Source organism: Erpetoichthys calabaricus, chromosome 13 (genome assembly GCF_900747795.2).
Source record: "Erpetoichthys calabaricus chromosome 13, fErpCal1.3, whole genome shotgun sequence".
Lineage (NCBI taxonomy): Eukaryota > Metazoa > Chordata > Cladistia > Polypteriformes > Polypteridae > Erpetoichthys > Erpetoichthys calabaricus.
The window spans coordinates 129,394,324-129,411,442 of record NC_041406.2 but is presented as its reverse complement, the minus strand read 5'-3'; the positions used below and the strand labels follow the sequence as shown (position 1 = coordinate 129,411,442).

General features: G+C 40.0%; 1 protein-coding gene across 1 annotated transcript in view; it reads left to right on the top strand.

Moving 5' to 3' along the window:
- otud6b (OTU deubiquitinase 6B) overlaps nucleotides 1-16,744 on the top strand; it is a 31,100-nt gene extending 14,356 nt beyond the window's left edge. Inside the window, exons 4-7 of the mRNA XM_028817787.2 lie at nucleotides 1,551-1,863; nucleotides 3,278-3,339; nucleotides 12,629-12,735; nucleotides 14,764-16,744. Of these exons, the coding sequence (XP_028673620.1) occupies nucleotides 1,551-1,863; nucleotides 3,278-3,339; nucleotides 12,629-12,735; nucleotides 14,764-14,848 (567 nt within the window). The 3' untranslated portion in view covers nucleotides 14,849-16,744. The remainder of the gene's footprint in view (nucleotides 1-1,550; nucleotides 1,864-3,277; nucleotides 3,340-12,628; nucleotides 12,736-14,763) is intronic.
- The last annotated feature ends 375 nt before the right edge of the window (nucleotides 16,745-17,119 follow it).

Sequence of the window (17,119 nt, the reverse complement as noted above, 5' to 3'; positions counted from 1 at the left end):
TATGGGGTGTTGTGTGTAGAATTCTGAGGGAAAAAATGAATTTAATCCATTTTGGAATAAGGCTGTAACATAACAATGTGGAAAAAGTAATGCACTGTGAATACTTACCGGATGCACTGTACATGAGCTTAACATCTTGACTTTTTGTAAAAAAAAAAAGTACAGAAGATTATGCTAAGTGTTTTTATTAAACTGGTTGAGGGTTTTTGGGATTGATGATTAGTCTAATACAGGGTCACGGGGGTCTGCTGGAGCCAATCCCAGCCAGCACAGGGCGCAAGGCAGGAACAAATCCCGGGCAGGGCGCCAGCACACTGCAGGACACACACACACACAGCACACACTAAGGACAATTTAGGGACGCCAATGCACCTAACCTGCATGTCTTTGGACTGTGGGAGGAAACCGGAGCACCCGGAGAACGTGAAAACTCCACGCAGGGAGGACCTGGGAAGCGAACCCAGGTCTCTTTTTACTGCAAGGCAGCAGCGCTACCACTGTGCCACCATGCCATCCACTGATGATTAGTATTCAACTTATTTAGATGTTTTTATGTCAAGTTCCATGAAACTGCTGATGTTAATGGCAATAAACAATAATTAATATCAGAGTAATAATTATTAATATTTTATTGGGCTTCCTCATAGGACTGTGGCACTCCATACATTCCACTTGCCTATTTAGGAACTGAGATTGGCCATATACAAACATTAGTAATGTGCTGAGATATATATACAGCTACTCTGCAGTATATGACAAGCTTTCTTGGATTACTTTTTTCTTTGTCAAGCACCTTAGAAATTTTTTAGTTTTTCATTTTCAAACTCTTATTTGTCTAATTACATATTGTATTTAGTGCATGGGTGTGCAATTTACCAAATAGGGAAAGATAATGTAAGTAATGTTAATAATAAAAATCATAGTACATTTTTTATTGTAATATTCTTTGTTACCTGAAAATCCAGGGTAGGGATTTATAACCAATTGGCTTTGAGTGGGGTTATGAGTGTGCAATCCGAAGTTTTCTAGCATAGAACGGTTTCCTATCTTAAGCCTTTTTCTGTAGGGGCAGTGTGCAGCTCCCTGTGACCCTGGAAATGCTAAAATTTTAAAACAATAGAATAAAGAATAGAAATCAGACTTTTGTATGCCCATGTATCATATCAGGTTATTCTTTTGGTTTTCTTTTTGACTTAATATTCTCTCATGATGGAATATGTCAAAATAAGTTAAAATTTTAAGTAGTACTAGGGTGTTGTACCATGTTAGCCATTATGAATGTAGAGAAAAGCCAAGCAAAATGACACCTTTTATTGGCTAACTAAAAAGATTACAATATGCAAGCTTTCGAGGCAACTCAGGCCCCTTCTTACATCTTGCCTGAAGAAGGGGCCTGAGTTGCCTTGAAAGCTTGCATATTGTAATCTTTTAGTTAGCCAATAAAAGGTGTCATTTTGCTTGGCTTTTCTCTTAAAATTTTAACAAATTTGACAGCCAAACTAAAACTGTATACTGTAAAATTAATATTGTTCCTGTTAATTTATTCTCAGGATAAAAAGGCTGCAATAGAAAAGGAGAGAGAAAACAGAATAGCTGAAGCTGAGATAGAGAACCTAAGTGGAGCTCGGCATCTTGAATATCAGAAGCTTTCTCAGAGATTGGCTGAACGACATCTACAGATCAAGCAAATTCCGTCTGATGGCCACTGCATGTACAGAGCTATTGAAGACCAGCTGATATGCAAGGGCCTCAATTGGAATGTCCAAGAGCTTAGAGCTCAGACAGCTAAATATATGAGAGACCATTCAGAAGATTTCCTCCCATTTTTAACAAACCCATGCACAGGAGATGTATACACATCAGGTAGGATGGAGCAGGTGAAATAATGTGAATTGGGAGTGTTTTTCTCTCTCTCTCTCTCTCTTTTTTCTTTTTTTTCTTTTTAAAAAAAAAAAAAAAAAAAACCTTGCAGGGACTTCACAGTGGCGTAGTAGTATGTGCTGCTGCCTCACAGTTCCAGGGCTCTGGGTTTGAATCCTACACCTGTTTCCCTACACTTGTGGATTTTTCTTCCACATCCCCAAAAACATGGCAAGTTAGACGACTTGAGACTTCCAGTTCAGCCCTGTGTGAAGGTGGATGTGTGTGATTGGGCCCTCTGTTATACTGATGCCCTGTTCAGAGTTTTTCCCCACTTTTACCCAGTGGTACCAGTATGGACTTCAGCTGGTCATACTTCTGAGTTGGAACAAGCAGGTTTAAACATGTTGAGTTTTATTTAATGCTTCATAAATGTCAGATACCTGATGAGGTCCAAAATTTTCAACAGTGTTATACGTGAATCAGTGCTGTATGGAATTTTCGTATCTTAACAAACGTCTGCAGATCAATCTTCACCTGAAAATCACATCCTGAGCCAGTCCTTGCTTGCTTTGTATTCTTTCTTGAATTTTTGAGCTTGTCGTCACCAGAGATGGGCATTTGTTGTGTGTGTTTTTGAATGCACCATATAAACATTTAATTGTAATGTGGGCTGTCACTTGCTGTCTTGATCCACTTTCCTTAAAGACCTTCAGTATCACTTGCAGCTTGCTGTAGTTTAGTGTCATGTTTTATCCATTCCCAAAAATAGATTCCCCCATACCTATGTATCAAGGTGGATTGTCTTTTGAGAGCTGTACATTACCAAATACTAAGGCAAGTAAAGTTTTAAGACAACAAAAGAAGAATTGGTGTAATAAAACATTTTTATGTAGATTCTTATTACATATAGAAATTGTGCTGATGCCTAATATTCCAGATACATTTATGTTAGATTAATTGGCCAATCTATGGTGTTTTTTATGTTAGATTAATTGGCCAATCTAAGGTGTTTATAGGTGCGTGCCTGAGCATACCCCTAGATGGACTGGTGCTTCAAACAGAGATGGTCCCAGCTTTGTACCGCAGTGCTGCTGGAGTAGTTTCTTGCTCCGTATGACTGTAATTGGTTGCATAAAATAGAGGTATTCTGAGAGGTTCAGTGTTTAAAGATAATAGCATATACTTAGCCTAGCATCAATCAAAGTTGCTTACAACCTTGTAGTTTAATTGTTTTTGTTTAAAATGCACTTAATTAGTAAAAGGAAGGCAGTTATTTTAAATGTGGTTAAAATCTTTGTTTCATAAATTAGAAAAGTTATGTAAAAAATCTAGATTTGTTTTGTTGTCCCCATTATTTTTCTTATTCACGTGTTTATCATCTGGTCTTATTATTCATTTGTGTCTATTTATACAGATGAATTTGAAAAATACTGCACAGAAATAGGAAGTACAGCAGCCTGGGGAGGACAGCTTGAGGTAAAATATCAATAAATACATAATCTTATAATTTTAACCAATATGATTATAGAAACAAGTGTTTTTTATCAAAATGAATTTTTTAATGTTCAGTATGTTAAATTATAACCAAATACTTCTTGACCATGAATTTGCTTGCTGCTTAGACGTCTTGTTTTTTTCAGGGGTTTGCTTTTATACCTTTTGCTTAATACTGTTTGGTGTCTGGTAACTTTATTAGGTAGACCACTCTTTCCTGCCTAACTAGTGGTCAGTGCTGGCAGTATCTTATATTCAGATACCAGATGTGTCACTCAAAGGGACAATGGCAAGACTGAAGACTTTGATATTTTTATTCACATCTTGATTGTAAGTGTCCAAATGCATGAGTAACAGGAGCTTTAATTGGTATTTTCCCAAGAGATACAATCATGAGTGTGACACATGTAGACTGGTACTCTGGTCAGACATGGGCAAGTTACAGTGTTTAACTGCTGAAGTAAAACAGTACTGCTAAAACAGGTATATCAAAATTTGTAGCTTAACATACTTTGTTACAATTGGTATGGCAGCCAATGACCTAACTGAATTCCGCCCCGTTGGTGAAAACCAAGAAGGTGTTGCAAACCAAACACTGCTTCCTGTTGATTCTTGACTCGTACTGATGAGAGAGAAAAGATTTGTAACGGTACTGTCTTGTAGGAGTGAAATGATGTGTGGCACATGTTGGGTCTCTTATGACACTAGAATGTCATAGGTCATCAGAAACTTATTGCAATTTATGTCCATACATGTAGCCATTTACGAACTGACTTGCTAATCAGGACTATGTTCCATGGCATATACTGTTCTGGTTCTAATTGTTTTTGCAAACCTTTGTAATCCTAATATAAAAATCCTAATGCTACTGCTGCAAGCAGGAAGCCATGTGACAGGAGGCAGGAAGTAGGAAGTGAGTGCAGCAGCAGTAAGCATGGTGTGTTTATTACCTCTGTGTTTGTACTCTCAAACAATCCTTCGCCATCCTGCTTAGTTAGCCCTTGTGAAGGCATTCCCTGTAAGTTCTCTTTTTTCTAGTTTTATAGTCTTTGTTTAAGTAACTTTGGTTAAGGAGTGTCAAAGTAAATGTTGTATTTCATTACATAAATTTACTGAGCCTTTGGCTGTTAAGCTCTTAGTTATAAATGCTGCTGTATTTACTCTGTTACTTATACAAGTACTTATTAGTGTTTGTTTGTATTTGTATTTACAGTTTCACACCATTTTTGTAATTAAACATTCTCTACATCACTTCGTGGTTCCGGGAATTATTGCATGAAGGTGTTTAGCTTGCTGGATAATTGAACAGGAGATTCAGTGAGGCCAGTACAGTGAAAAGGGAGACCTACAAGCAAGATTGCTCAGTGGCTCTGACTCCATTGTCTTATAAGGCATATTAAGGCAGAAATAACAGCGCAGTAATTTGCTCAAGAATTGCTAGAGGAGTTAGTTACTACATTATCCAGTTGTCTATGTAAAATGGAGCTTCAAGAATTGGAAGTTAGATCTGTTGCTTGTCGTTCGACTAAATCTTCTGCTGTTTCAAATGTCAGTGTAGCAGCAGCCAAAGCACGTGCTAAGGCAGAAGCTGCCCAAGCTAGAGCTGCCTTTTCAAAGAAGGAGATTGAACTTAGAATGGAAAAGGCCCGTCTAGAAGCCACGTTAGATGCTCTGGAGAAAGAGAGAGAGGCAGAGGCTGCGCTGGCTGAAGCAGCTGTGATGGAGGCTGCAGTTGCAAACTTAGAGGCCGCAGAAATTGAACTCGGATCCCAGTTACTGCCAGCACAGAGCCCACAGCAGCGTACTGAACAGTATGTAAATGAGCATAGCGGCAGGCATTCATTCAGGGAAGGATGTTTGAATAATGGCCCCATTCCGGACATGTGTGTCCTCAACCTGGTAGCAGATGAAAATATAGCCAGAGAAGAAGCAAGCTATCTGGCATCAGGTCATCCTGCAGATACTACTGTACACAATAAAGAGTCTCCTTTAAGGCAAAGGAGCCATCCTACCCTTTTAAGTAATCAGCCAAGCAGTGCTCGGAGCCTGCCTGTGCTAACACCTTGCCCCAGTCGTTATAACCACCACATGGATGAAACTGCTGGACACTCTCGTGACCATGCCTCATCAGATTTAGCAAGGTATCTGGTACGAAGCCAATTGATATCATCTGGACTAAATAAGTTTGATGACCGGCCCGAGAATTATTTGGCCTGGAAATTCACATTCGTTAATGCCATAGAGACATTGGGTCTTACAGCGGGAGAAGAGATAGATTTATTGAATAAATGGCTTGGGACAGAATCTGCAGAACATGCGCGTCGCATCAAGTCAGCGAATGTGCGGAACTTGTCTATTGGGCTGCAGCGCATTTGGGAGAGATTGGAGGAGATTTATGGGTCGCCAGAAGCCATAGAAAGTGCTCTGCTTGCAAAACTGGACAATTTTCCTAAAATATTACCAAAAGAACACCAAAAGCTTAGGGAACTGAGTGATTTACTGTCTGAGGTTGAGGCTGCAAAACGAGATGGTTTTTTAGCAGGGCTTTCCTACTTGGACACTGCTAGAGGTGTTAACCCAATAGTAGAAAAGCTCCCATATGCGCTTCAGGAAAAGTGGATGATGCAGGGCTTCCGCTATAAGCAAGAACACAAGGTCACCTTTCCCCCATTTTCCTTCTTTTTGCAGTTCATACGCGGTGAAGCTAAGGCACGTAATGACCCCAGCTTTACTCTCCCCTCCTCCACTGTTAACCCAAACGAGAGAGAGATTCGTCGAGAGTCACAGTAATGCCCGTAAGCCAGTGTCTGTACACAAAACAGATATTACTCCCTGTTCCAATTCCCCAGCCAATGATGACCCAGATAGACAATGTCCAGTTCATCGCAAACCTCACCCCCTGAGAAAGTGCAGAGGCTTTAGAGAGATGCCGCTCGATGAACGGAAAAGAATATTAAAAACACATAACATCTGTTTCAAATGCTGCGCATCAACCAAACATGTTGCCAGATGTTGTGAAACAAGTGTCAAATGTTCTGAATGTGAGAGTGACAGGCATTCAGCTGCCCTCCATCCAGGCCCAGCTCCTTGGCTGTCCAAGTCCCCTTCTCCCCTCGCACAGCATGGCGGGGAGAAGAAAGAAGCAGCAGATGACGCTATTACGTCCAAATGCACTGAGGTGTGTGGTGAAGGCTTTAGTGGGAAATCCTGTGCAAAAATATGCCTTGTGAATGTTTATCCAGCCAGTGACCGCAGCAAAAGCAGGAGGATGTATGCCATGCTGGATGACCAAAGCAATAGGTCCCTAGCTCGGCCAGATTTTTTTGACATTTTCAACATAGATGGACCTTCAGCTGCATATACATTGAAAACCTGCTCTGGAATAGCTGAGACTACTGGCAGGCGAGCGGTTGGTTATATCATAGAGTCATTAGATGAAAAAGTAAGTCTTCCTTTGCCCATACTCCTAGAATGCGATATGATCCCTGACAACAGGGATGAAATTCCTACTCCAGAAGCTGCTCACAATCACCATCACCTCAAGGCAATCACCAATGAAATACCACCTCGTGATAGAGAAGCAGCAATTCTGCTGTTGCTGGGAAGGGACATGTTAAGGGTGCATAAAGTCCGTAAGCAGATCAATGGGCCCCATGATGCAGCATATGCCCAAAAATTGGACTTGGGCTGGGTAATAATTGGTGATGTGTGCCTGGGTGGTACACACAGGCCTTCAGAGGTCACTAGCATGAAAACTTACATCCTGGATAATGGCAGGCCAAGTCTCTTTCACCCATGCGAGAGCCATATGATGGTCAAAGAGAGGTTCATCCCTTCTGAGCAGCACCAACTCTTCTGCCGCATTCCCAGTGAAAGCCATCTGACTGGAGCAAATGGGGAGAAACTTGGACAATCGGTTTTCTACCAAACAAAAAGTGATCACAAACCTGCACCTTCTATGGAAGATCTTTTGTTTCTCAAAACTATGTTGAATGAATTCTTCCAAGACTCCAGCAACAGCTGGGTGGCCCCACTTCCTTTTCGCAAAGCACGTAGGCAATTGCCTAATAATCGTGTATATGCTATGAATCGTTTTAGATCTCTAAGCCGCACCCTTGAGAAACATCCAGAGATGAAAGCTCATTTTCTAGAATTCATGAAAAGGATGTTGGATAGCTGTCATGCAGAGCTTGCACCTCCGGTTCAAGAAGGTAAGGAGTACTGGTATTTGCCCTTCTTCGGAGTGTACCACACACAAAAGTCCACCCAAATACGTGTGGTTTTTGATTCTAGTGCTCAATTTGAAGGGGTTTCCCTTAACAATGTGCTGCTCTCTGGGCCAGACTTGAATAATAGTCTGTTGGGTATCCTTATAAGATTTAGGAAGAACCCCGTTGCACTTACGGCTGACATTCAGCAAATGTTTCATTGTTTTCTAGTGCGAGAAGATTGTAGGGATGTTTTGCGCTTTCTATGGTATGAGGACAGTGACCAGGACAAAAGGGTTGTTGACCATAGAATGAGGGTGCATGTTTTTGGTAATAGTCCCTCACCTGCTGTGGCCATTTATGGTCTAAGGCGAGTTGCACAAGAAGGAGAAAAAGAGTATGGCAGTGATGTGTGCCGCTTTATTCAAAGAGACTTTTATATGGATGATGCTTTAAAGTCTGTCCCCACTGTGGAGGAAGTAATTGATCTCCTTAAGAGAACACAGGAAATGTTAGCAGCTTCAAATCTTAGGCTCCACAAAGTGGCCTCTAACAAAGCTGAGGTGATGGATGCGTTCTTAAAGGAAGATCGAGCTAAGGATCTACAAAATCTTGACTTGTTTGTGGATGACCTACCTGATCAGCGAAGTCTTGGGGTAAGATGGAATATTATGTCAGACATTTTTACATTTTATGCACCTGAAACTGAGAGACCATATACCCGCAGAGGAGTACTCTCCACGGTCAATAGTCTTTTTGACCCGCTGGGTTTCCTGGCACCAGTGACTATCCGGGGGCGCTTACTACTTAGAGAACTCTCGAGACACGGCAGTGATTGGGACACCAACCTTCCAGAAGGCATGCATGAACAATGGGTGCAATGGCAGAGTTCACTGCAGTGCCTCAGAGGCATTCAAATACCCCGTATATATTCTGCTATTCCACCTTCTAATACTCTGCACATTGAGCTGTGCATTTTTTCAGATGCCTCTGTTAATGCCATTGCTGCTGTGGCTTATCTCAAATTTCTAAGCCATGACAAGCAAATAGATGTGGGCTTTGTCCTCGGCAAGGCAAGACTTGCCCCCCGACCTGAACTTACAGTGCCCAGGCTGGAGCTATGTGCTGCGGTGCTAGCTGTGGAGATTGCGGAAGTCGTCAGTGAGGAAATAGATCTCCAGCTAAACTCCACTAGTTTTTATACAGATAGTAAAGTGGTTTTGGGTTATATTCACAATCAATCCAGACGCTTTAGTGTCTATGTAAATAATCGGGTGCAACGAATCCGGCAGTCTTCTAAACCTGAACAGTGGCATTATGTGCCAACAGATCAAAATCCTGCTGATCATGGTTCACGCTCCATTTCAGCCTCCAAGCTTTCCAGTTCAACATGGATTACTGGACCTCCCTTCCTTCGCCTTCCACTAAAGAAAATTCCAGAAGAACAAAATAAATTTGACCTCATCAACCCAGAAAGTGATGTAGATATCCGACCTGAAGTGAACTCTTTGTCCACTTATGCCTCTGAGAGTCACTTAAGCTCAAAACGGTGGGAACGTTTCTCTAGATGGTCATCTCTAGTCAAGGCTGTGGCTCATCTCTGCCACATTGCTGACTGCTTTGGGAATCGAAAACAAGCAGAAGGCTGTCTTGGCTGGCATATTTGTAAGAAAGGCATCTCAGATGGATCATTAGTAAAGGCTGAAAGCTTAATCATCAGAAGTGTGCAGCATGAGGTATATTCAAAAGAACTCAGATGCATTAGGGCAAAATCGGACCTTCCCTCACAAAGCTCCCTCATCAAGCTGAATCCTATCATTGACAGCAGCAACCTCCTCCGAGTTGGTGGGCGCCTCAATCAGTCCGGACTTAAATCAAAAGAAACTAACCCTTTCATCATCCCTGGCAGCCACCATGTTGCAACTCTTCTTGTGAGGCATCACCACCAAAAGGTACAACACCAGGGAAGGGGGTGTAGATTTGTTTGGTCCATGGGAAGTATCTACAAGGTGCACAAGAGGAGGTCATGCAAACAGTAAAAGATGGGCAGTACTCTTCACTTGTCTGTGTACTCGAGCAGTCCACATAGAAGTTGTTGAAGAAATGAGCTCTTCCAGCTTCATTAATGCATTAAGGCGTTTCTTTGCACTGCGCGGTCCAGCGAAACAATTAATCTCTGACTGTGGTACAGATTTTGTGGGTGCCTGCAGAGAATTAGGAATGGAAGCTCCAAAGCAAGGGAAGGTGCAGGAGTACCTACAAGATCAAGGATGTGCTTGGGTTTTCAACCCACCTCATTCATCGCATATGGGGGGAGTGTGGGAACGCATGATTGGAGTGGTACGACGCATATTAGACTCCATGCTGTTGCAGTCTGGTCGTGTACGACTTACTCATGAAGTGTTAACAACGCTAATGGCAGAGGTCATCACCATAATTAATGCACGTCCCCTGGTACCTGTTTCGTCTGATCCTGAACATCCTAATGTCCTAACACCTTCCATGCTGCTCACCCAAAAAATAGGCACGCCTTTTCTGTCTCAAAGTAACTTTGGTACAGGTGAGATGTTGAGACACCAATGGAAGCGTGTCCAATACCTCGCTGAGGAATTCTGGAGCAGGTGGAGAACGGAATATCTCAGCACTCTGCAGACACGACAGAAATGGCTAAATAAAAGGCCTGACATCAAAGAAGGTGATGTTGTCCTTCTGAAGGAAAAGCAAGTCAGGAGGAATGAGTGGCCTATGGGAATAATAATGAAGGCTGTTCCTAGCAAAGATGGATTAATAAGGAAGGCCGAGATAAAGATAGTTCAGCAAGGAGCAACAAAAATCCTTTACAGGCCTATTTCAGAACTGGTTTTTCTTTTATCACCAGATTAAAGTATTTGGCTCAGTTTTTGGTGGTATCTTAAAGATACCAGACGGGGAGTGTTCTGGTTCTAATTGTTTTTGCAAACCTTTGTAATCCTAATATAAAAATCCTAATGCTACTGCTGCAAGCAGGAAGCCATGTGACAGGAGGCAGGAAGTAGGAAGTGAGTGCAGCAGCAGTAAGCATGGTGTGTTTATTACCTCTGTGTTTGTACTCTCAAACAATCCTTCGCCATCCTGCTTAGTTAGCCCTTGTGAAGGCATTCCCTGTAAGTTCTCTTTTTTCTAGTTTTATAGTCTTTGTTTAAGTAACTTTGGTTAAGGAGTGTCAAAGTAAATGTTGTATTTCATTACATAAATTTACTGAGCCTTTGGCTGTTAAGCTCTTAGTTATAAATGCTGCTGTATTTACTCTGTTACTTATACAAGTACTTATTAGTGTTTGTTTGTATTTGTATTTACAGTTTCACACCATTTTTGTAATTAAACATTCTCTACATCACTTTGTGGTTCCGGGAATTATTGCATGAAGGTGTTTAGCTTGCTGGATAATTGAACAGGAGATTCAGTGAGGCCAGTACATATACAGTGATCCCTCGCTATATCGCGCTTCGCCTTTCGCGGCTTCACTCCATCGCGGATTTTATATGTAAGTATATTTAAATATATATCGCGGATTTTTTGCTGGTTCGCGGATTTCTGTGGACAATGGGTCTTTTAATTTCTGGTACATGCTTCCTCAGTTGGTTTGCCCAGTTGATTTCATACAAGGGACGCTACTGGCAGATGGCTGAGAAGCTACCCAACTTACTTTTCTCTCTCTCTCTTGCGCTGACTTTCTCTGATCCTGACGTAGGGGGATTGAGCAGGGGGGCTATTTGCACACCTAGACGATACGGACGCTCGTCTAAAAATGCTGAAAGATTATCTTCACGTTGCTATCTTTTGTGCAGCTGCTTCCTGAAACGACATGCTGCACGGTGCTTCGCATACTTAAAAGCTCGAAGGGCACGTATTGATTTTTGATTGAAAAACAAACTCTGTCTCTCTCTATCTCTCTCTCTCTCTCTCTCTCTCTCTCTCTCTCTCTCTCTCTCTCTCTCTCTTTCTCTGCTCCTGACGGAGGGGGTGTGAGCTGCCGCCTTCAACAGCTTTGTGCCGCGGTGCTTCGCATACTTAAAAGCCAAACAGCCCTATTGATTTGTTTGCTTTTCTCTATCTATGTGACATTCTGTGCTCCTGATGCACACTCCTTTGAAGAGGAAGATATGTTTGCATTCTTTTAATTGTGAGATGGAACTGTCATCTCTGTCTTGTCATGGAGCACAGTTTAAACTTTTGAAAAAGAGACAAATGTTTGTTTGCAGTGTTTGAATAACGTTCCTGTCTCTCTACAACCTCCTGTGTTTCTGCGCAAATCTCTGACCCAAGCATGACAATATAAAAATAACCATATAAACATATGGTTTCTACTTCGCGGATTTTCTTATTTCGCGGGTGGCTCTGGAACGCAACCCCCGCGATGGAGGAGGGATTACTGTAGCTAGGAAGATTCTGGAATGGTTCCAGGAACGACTCTGAATTGAGCTTAATAACCCTGGTATCACAGTCATTGGATCCCAGTCAGACTGAGTATGTTTAGTAGAGATTCTCACCTAGGTAATTTGCAAAAACTGTGAAATTCATTGGAGGCTATGTGAGCCAAGGTCAATATGATATGCTATCAGAACTTTCATGGAACTGTGACATGGTAAGTGCCCCAATAATTGAAGGAAAATGAGGATACTTTAGCTATTACTTAATGTGTATCTAATAAAGTTTTCATTTGGCGTAAGTTTACAGGTGTTGTGGTATAGTTGCTAGGAAGATAGACTTCATACTTAATTTTGCTGGTTCAGTTTCCACCTCCATCCCACTGTGTGACCCTGAGAAAGTCACTTAATATTCCCTTATTGTATATACTATATAAGTGATGCCTGATTTATCCTTTAGTTGCAAGTTGCATTTTGGAAAATCACCTGAGAAAGTTGATGAAGATTATAAAAAGAAAAAAATAGAATTGGCATGTTAGGAAGAAATTCAACAATAAGCTACCACTCATGAGATTACATAAAGCTGTTTTTAGAATATATAGCTTTAATCTACATTTTTTGTAGATAAGTGCATACTACATCTTTTTTTGTTTTCAGATACGAGCACTTTCACACATTCTTAAGACACCAATGGAAGTAATCCAGGCTGAGGCACCTTCAATAGTTATTGGTGAGGAATATGAAAATCAACCTGTTGTACTTATGTAAGTATTATTTTTGTGTACTATTTTATTTAGATAAAAGGAATTTTTAACCTTTGTTTAAAATCGTTTAAAATGTCTGAAATTTCAAGCATATATGCCATAACTCAAATAGTGTGTTTCTTCTGAAATAGCTATAATGTTAACCTGTTGTTTCTCAGCATTGATCCTGTAGCACCACTGTGCCTGATGGCTTTTGTTAAAAGATGCAAAATCCTACCTTAAATACTTTAGAAATAATGCTTGTTTTTCCCAGAAACAGGCTAGTTGTCATGCTGTCATCTTTCCCTTTTTAGTGTGATAGAGAGGCTTGCATTTCTCACAGATTCTGTCAGGACTGTTGGCAGATGTCTTGTTATTCTTAGCAAACTGGTCTGGGGGCTAGACAAAGAACTATCCAAAACTTACTCTCATTATGTTTCACTCACTAAAAACTGAAGGAACTTTACTCTCTGCAGGGTCTTGTATACTCCTTGTGATTAGAGATGCACGATATATCGGGAACTGCATTGTTATTGGCCGATGTTCATTAAAAATGATGACATCGAAATTGGACAGATGTGTACATTTTAACCAATACAGCCGACTGATATAATTCGGGCTGGTCAACATTCTGTTCAGTAAATAATCAAATGTTGCTTTTATTGTTCGGTGAAGCAAATATTAAGCTGCAGAAAAACATGCATGTAAGCACAGCCCCTTGCGCAAAACAAAAAAAACATGGGGTTTCCTAGTTTTGCTGATAGGAGCAATCGTGTGGTCATATTTTCTGTTAAGAAAAAGGAAGACAACAGAGTTGCTACCTGCTCTTTCTGCAAAAATGAGATAATGCGAGGAGGCTGCAGAATTAAATCTTTCAGTACCACAAATTTAATTACCCATTATGAACAACTACAATAACGAATTATACACAACATTTTTAGCAACTAATGCTACCAAAACGAAAGTTAAATCAGACGCTACTGGGCTCACTAGCGGTAGCCTCATACAGCAAACTCTTCAAAACGTAAAGACATTTCCTCAAGACTGCAGTGATCTGAACTTTCATGTTTTGGACACTGTCAGTTTATCTCTGTTTATCTGTTGTATCAGACAGCCGAAGTGTCAGTTGGTCAGACCCAAAATACCCTAACAGGTAGTGAGTGTGTATATTGGGAATACCTCATCTTTTATTTCTGAAAACAGTTTACTAGTGAATGCAGACATTTGAATGCATATTAAATAAAAACTGCTGTTTGGGGCACACTGTCATTTGTTCGAGAGCCTGTCATTTTAATTAAAACTGTTTAAGAGAACTTAATATAGCATTTTTTACCAATACTTAGAATAGCATGACAGCAACACTCCACATTCTGTGCTTTTTCTGAGCAGAATTATGCAGCTGTAATAATGGTGCAATGGTTATTGCTACTGCTCCACTGCTCCTGAGTTTTCAGTTTATATCCAGTCGCAACTGTCTTTTTGGAGTTTGACAGTTCTCCCCATTATTTGTTTAGTTATTTTTTAGTCTCTAGTAATGCAATTTTCCTCTGCTCACCAAAGATGTGTTTGCTTTATTTATTTGGGTACTTCAAAGTGGACTGGTGTGCATGAATGAGTGTTCCCTGTAATCGACTTGTTCCTGATTTGTATTGAGTGCTTCTGGGATATGCTCCTCTGGATTAAAATGGTTCAGGTAATCACACTGGGATGATTGAAGGAAAAGTGCAATTTTTTTTAAATATGACTTGAACAGAAAGGATAGAATTTATTGGTTGCAGGATCAAAAATTATCAGCAACAGTTGAGCTCCAGGACCAAGTTTAAGAATGTCTGTGTAGAAAATGTGGTTTTAGTGTTTGTGGCACATTCACTATTTTAAAATAATTTAATTGGCCTTTGGGAAGTAAAATTCTCTTTTGTATTTATTTCTCAAAAAGAAAATATTTTGCCTTTTAGATATTGAGTTTTTAATGCCTCAACTAAAATATAAAAATGTTTTATATTCATGATAATTCACTGTGTATCTCTTCTTTTTATTTTAATTACTTAGATATATGAGGCATGCATATGGACTCGGGGAGCATTACAATTCAGTGGAACCATTAAAGGAAACTCTACCTGAAGAAGAGTCATAGCACCTTTTTCCTTAAGTGCAATGTATTACATGGTGTGATTAAGAAAGTGTTTTAAAAATCACTGTAAACAGGAAATATGGTGATTTTTTTTCTGGTTTTGTGTGTGTTTTAACACTAATATGTAATTTTTGAAAGTGAGAAACATTATTGTTGGTTCTGTAGGTTATGTAGTGAACTACTGGAAAGAAAAAACACAATTAGTGTTAATATATATGAAAACAAATATCAAGAAAAATGAAAGCCTTAATCCTTGTACAGTGGAACCTCTAGATACGAGTTTAATTCGTTCCAGCACTGAGCTTGTATAGCGAATTTCTCGTATCTAGAACAAACGTCCCCATTGAAAATAATGGAAATCCAGTTAATCCGTTCCGCATCCCAAATATATTAACATAAAAATCAATTTTCCTAACAAATAACACTGATAAATTATATATACTGTAGTCTACCTTTAATAAATAACACTGGTAAATAATATAACTGATTATTAAAAGAATCAAAACAGGTGTCCAAAGTGCAGTAGAGCATTCAATAAATCTTTAATCCTTAAAACAGTTGTGAAGTGGAGGTTTAAAGTACATAAGAATAACAATCCTTTAACACAAGGTTAAAACGTCAACAGGAAGCAGTCTTCAAAAAACAGATGACAATCCCCGGTGCTTCTTCTCTGTTAGCGTCTCACCTGCTTCTCCCATGCCGGCTCTGCAACAGGCGAGACACTTAATGCAGCTGACCTTCTCTACACCGTCCTGCTTCAGCTGTTTGGCTCGCCTGTTCAGCTACACGCGAGCCTGTACTCGCTCACTCTCTCGCACCGACTTCCTACTGCTGCGGATTCCTGCCTCCTCCTGCAACCTCCGTTCTCTCTCCTCTCCTCTCTTTTCTTTAACTTCTTCTCCCCCTTAACCGGCTCGCGCTTCTCTATATATGCGGGGAAGACATGGCAGCTGCTAGGGTTACCACTTTTAATACAAAAAAATAAGGGACGCATACGTATTGATTCAAAACGGGACGTGCAATTTCATTCTCAAATACTGGACGATTCCGTATTTTAAAGGACGGGTGGCAACCCTGCCCAGCCCATCAGCCACAGGACAAATCATGGATGTGGGCAGTTTCCCACCTGTGCACTTAGGTGAGAAACGCAGACACCGCAGATCACCCTGCGGCTCGCTACAGCTACCACGCCCCCTCGCTAAGCCGCGAGCTATACCCACAGCCTGGCTCGCGGCTCGTTACGTGAGCCAATGCTCGTATTTAGATCTGAATTTTTCGCTCATACTTTCCTCGTATTTTGAATTTCTCGTATACAGAGGTGATCGTATCTCGAGGTTCCACTGTAATTGCATAGTTTTTCTTTTTAATGCTACACATCAGGTAAGTTGTTACTTGTAGAGAGAAAATGTGTTTTTGGCATATTTTCCAGTTTTGTAACATGGATTTTGAATGCCAAGTAAACAGTTATAAAATTAGGTATCCATACTCAATAATCAACTATGTGCATATGTAGTGTACATGTTATAAAAGAATCAAATTCTGCTGTATACTGTTTAATGCCTGTCTGCTTTTTGTTCCAAAAACATCCATAGAAAATCTGTTCATAGTAAAATGTACTATAATACAGTATAAAAGATTGGGGCAGTTATAAATGTTTCTGTTTAACACAGTTCAAACATGTGAAAAATGTAATAAGTAATTTATTTTTAAAAGCAATATGAATTAAAGAGCACAGATTTTTATTTAGTGACAAAAAGTCATGTTTAAGAGTTAACAGTACAAAACAATCTACTTCTACAAACAGATTCTTGACATTGCATATTAAGAACGTGCTAATAATGATGTTAAACCAGTCATAAATTATTGGAATTATCAGTGGATTCTGAGAAAATGTTTGTATCTATCTATCTATCTAAAAACAATAATTGTGATTTCAATGGCAATCTAAATACATGCTGTGACATCTTTTTCCCCCTTCAGTGAGGGTTATTTATTGCTTTTACTAATCAGGATTTCTTTTCCCACACCCACACTACATTTATGTTGTATTTAAAACAGTCTACCATATTTCTGTATAATCTGTAAACGCAAACACATTCTTGAACTGTATACTTATGTAATGTAGATATTACAAGTCATTGAAACAAATCTGTGAAATACATCAGATTTTTAGTAGAGTGGTTAATTGAAAAAACACTCCAAGGTAACAGCTATATCTGTCTTTAAATATAAAGTAATACTCTGTGTGAAGAAAACGGAGAGACAACGTTTTAA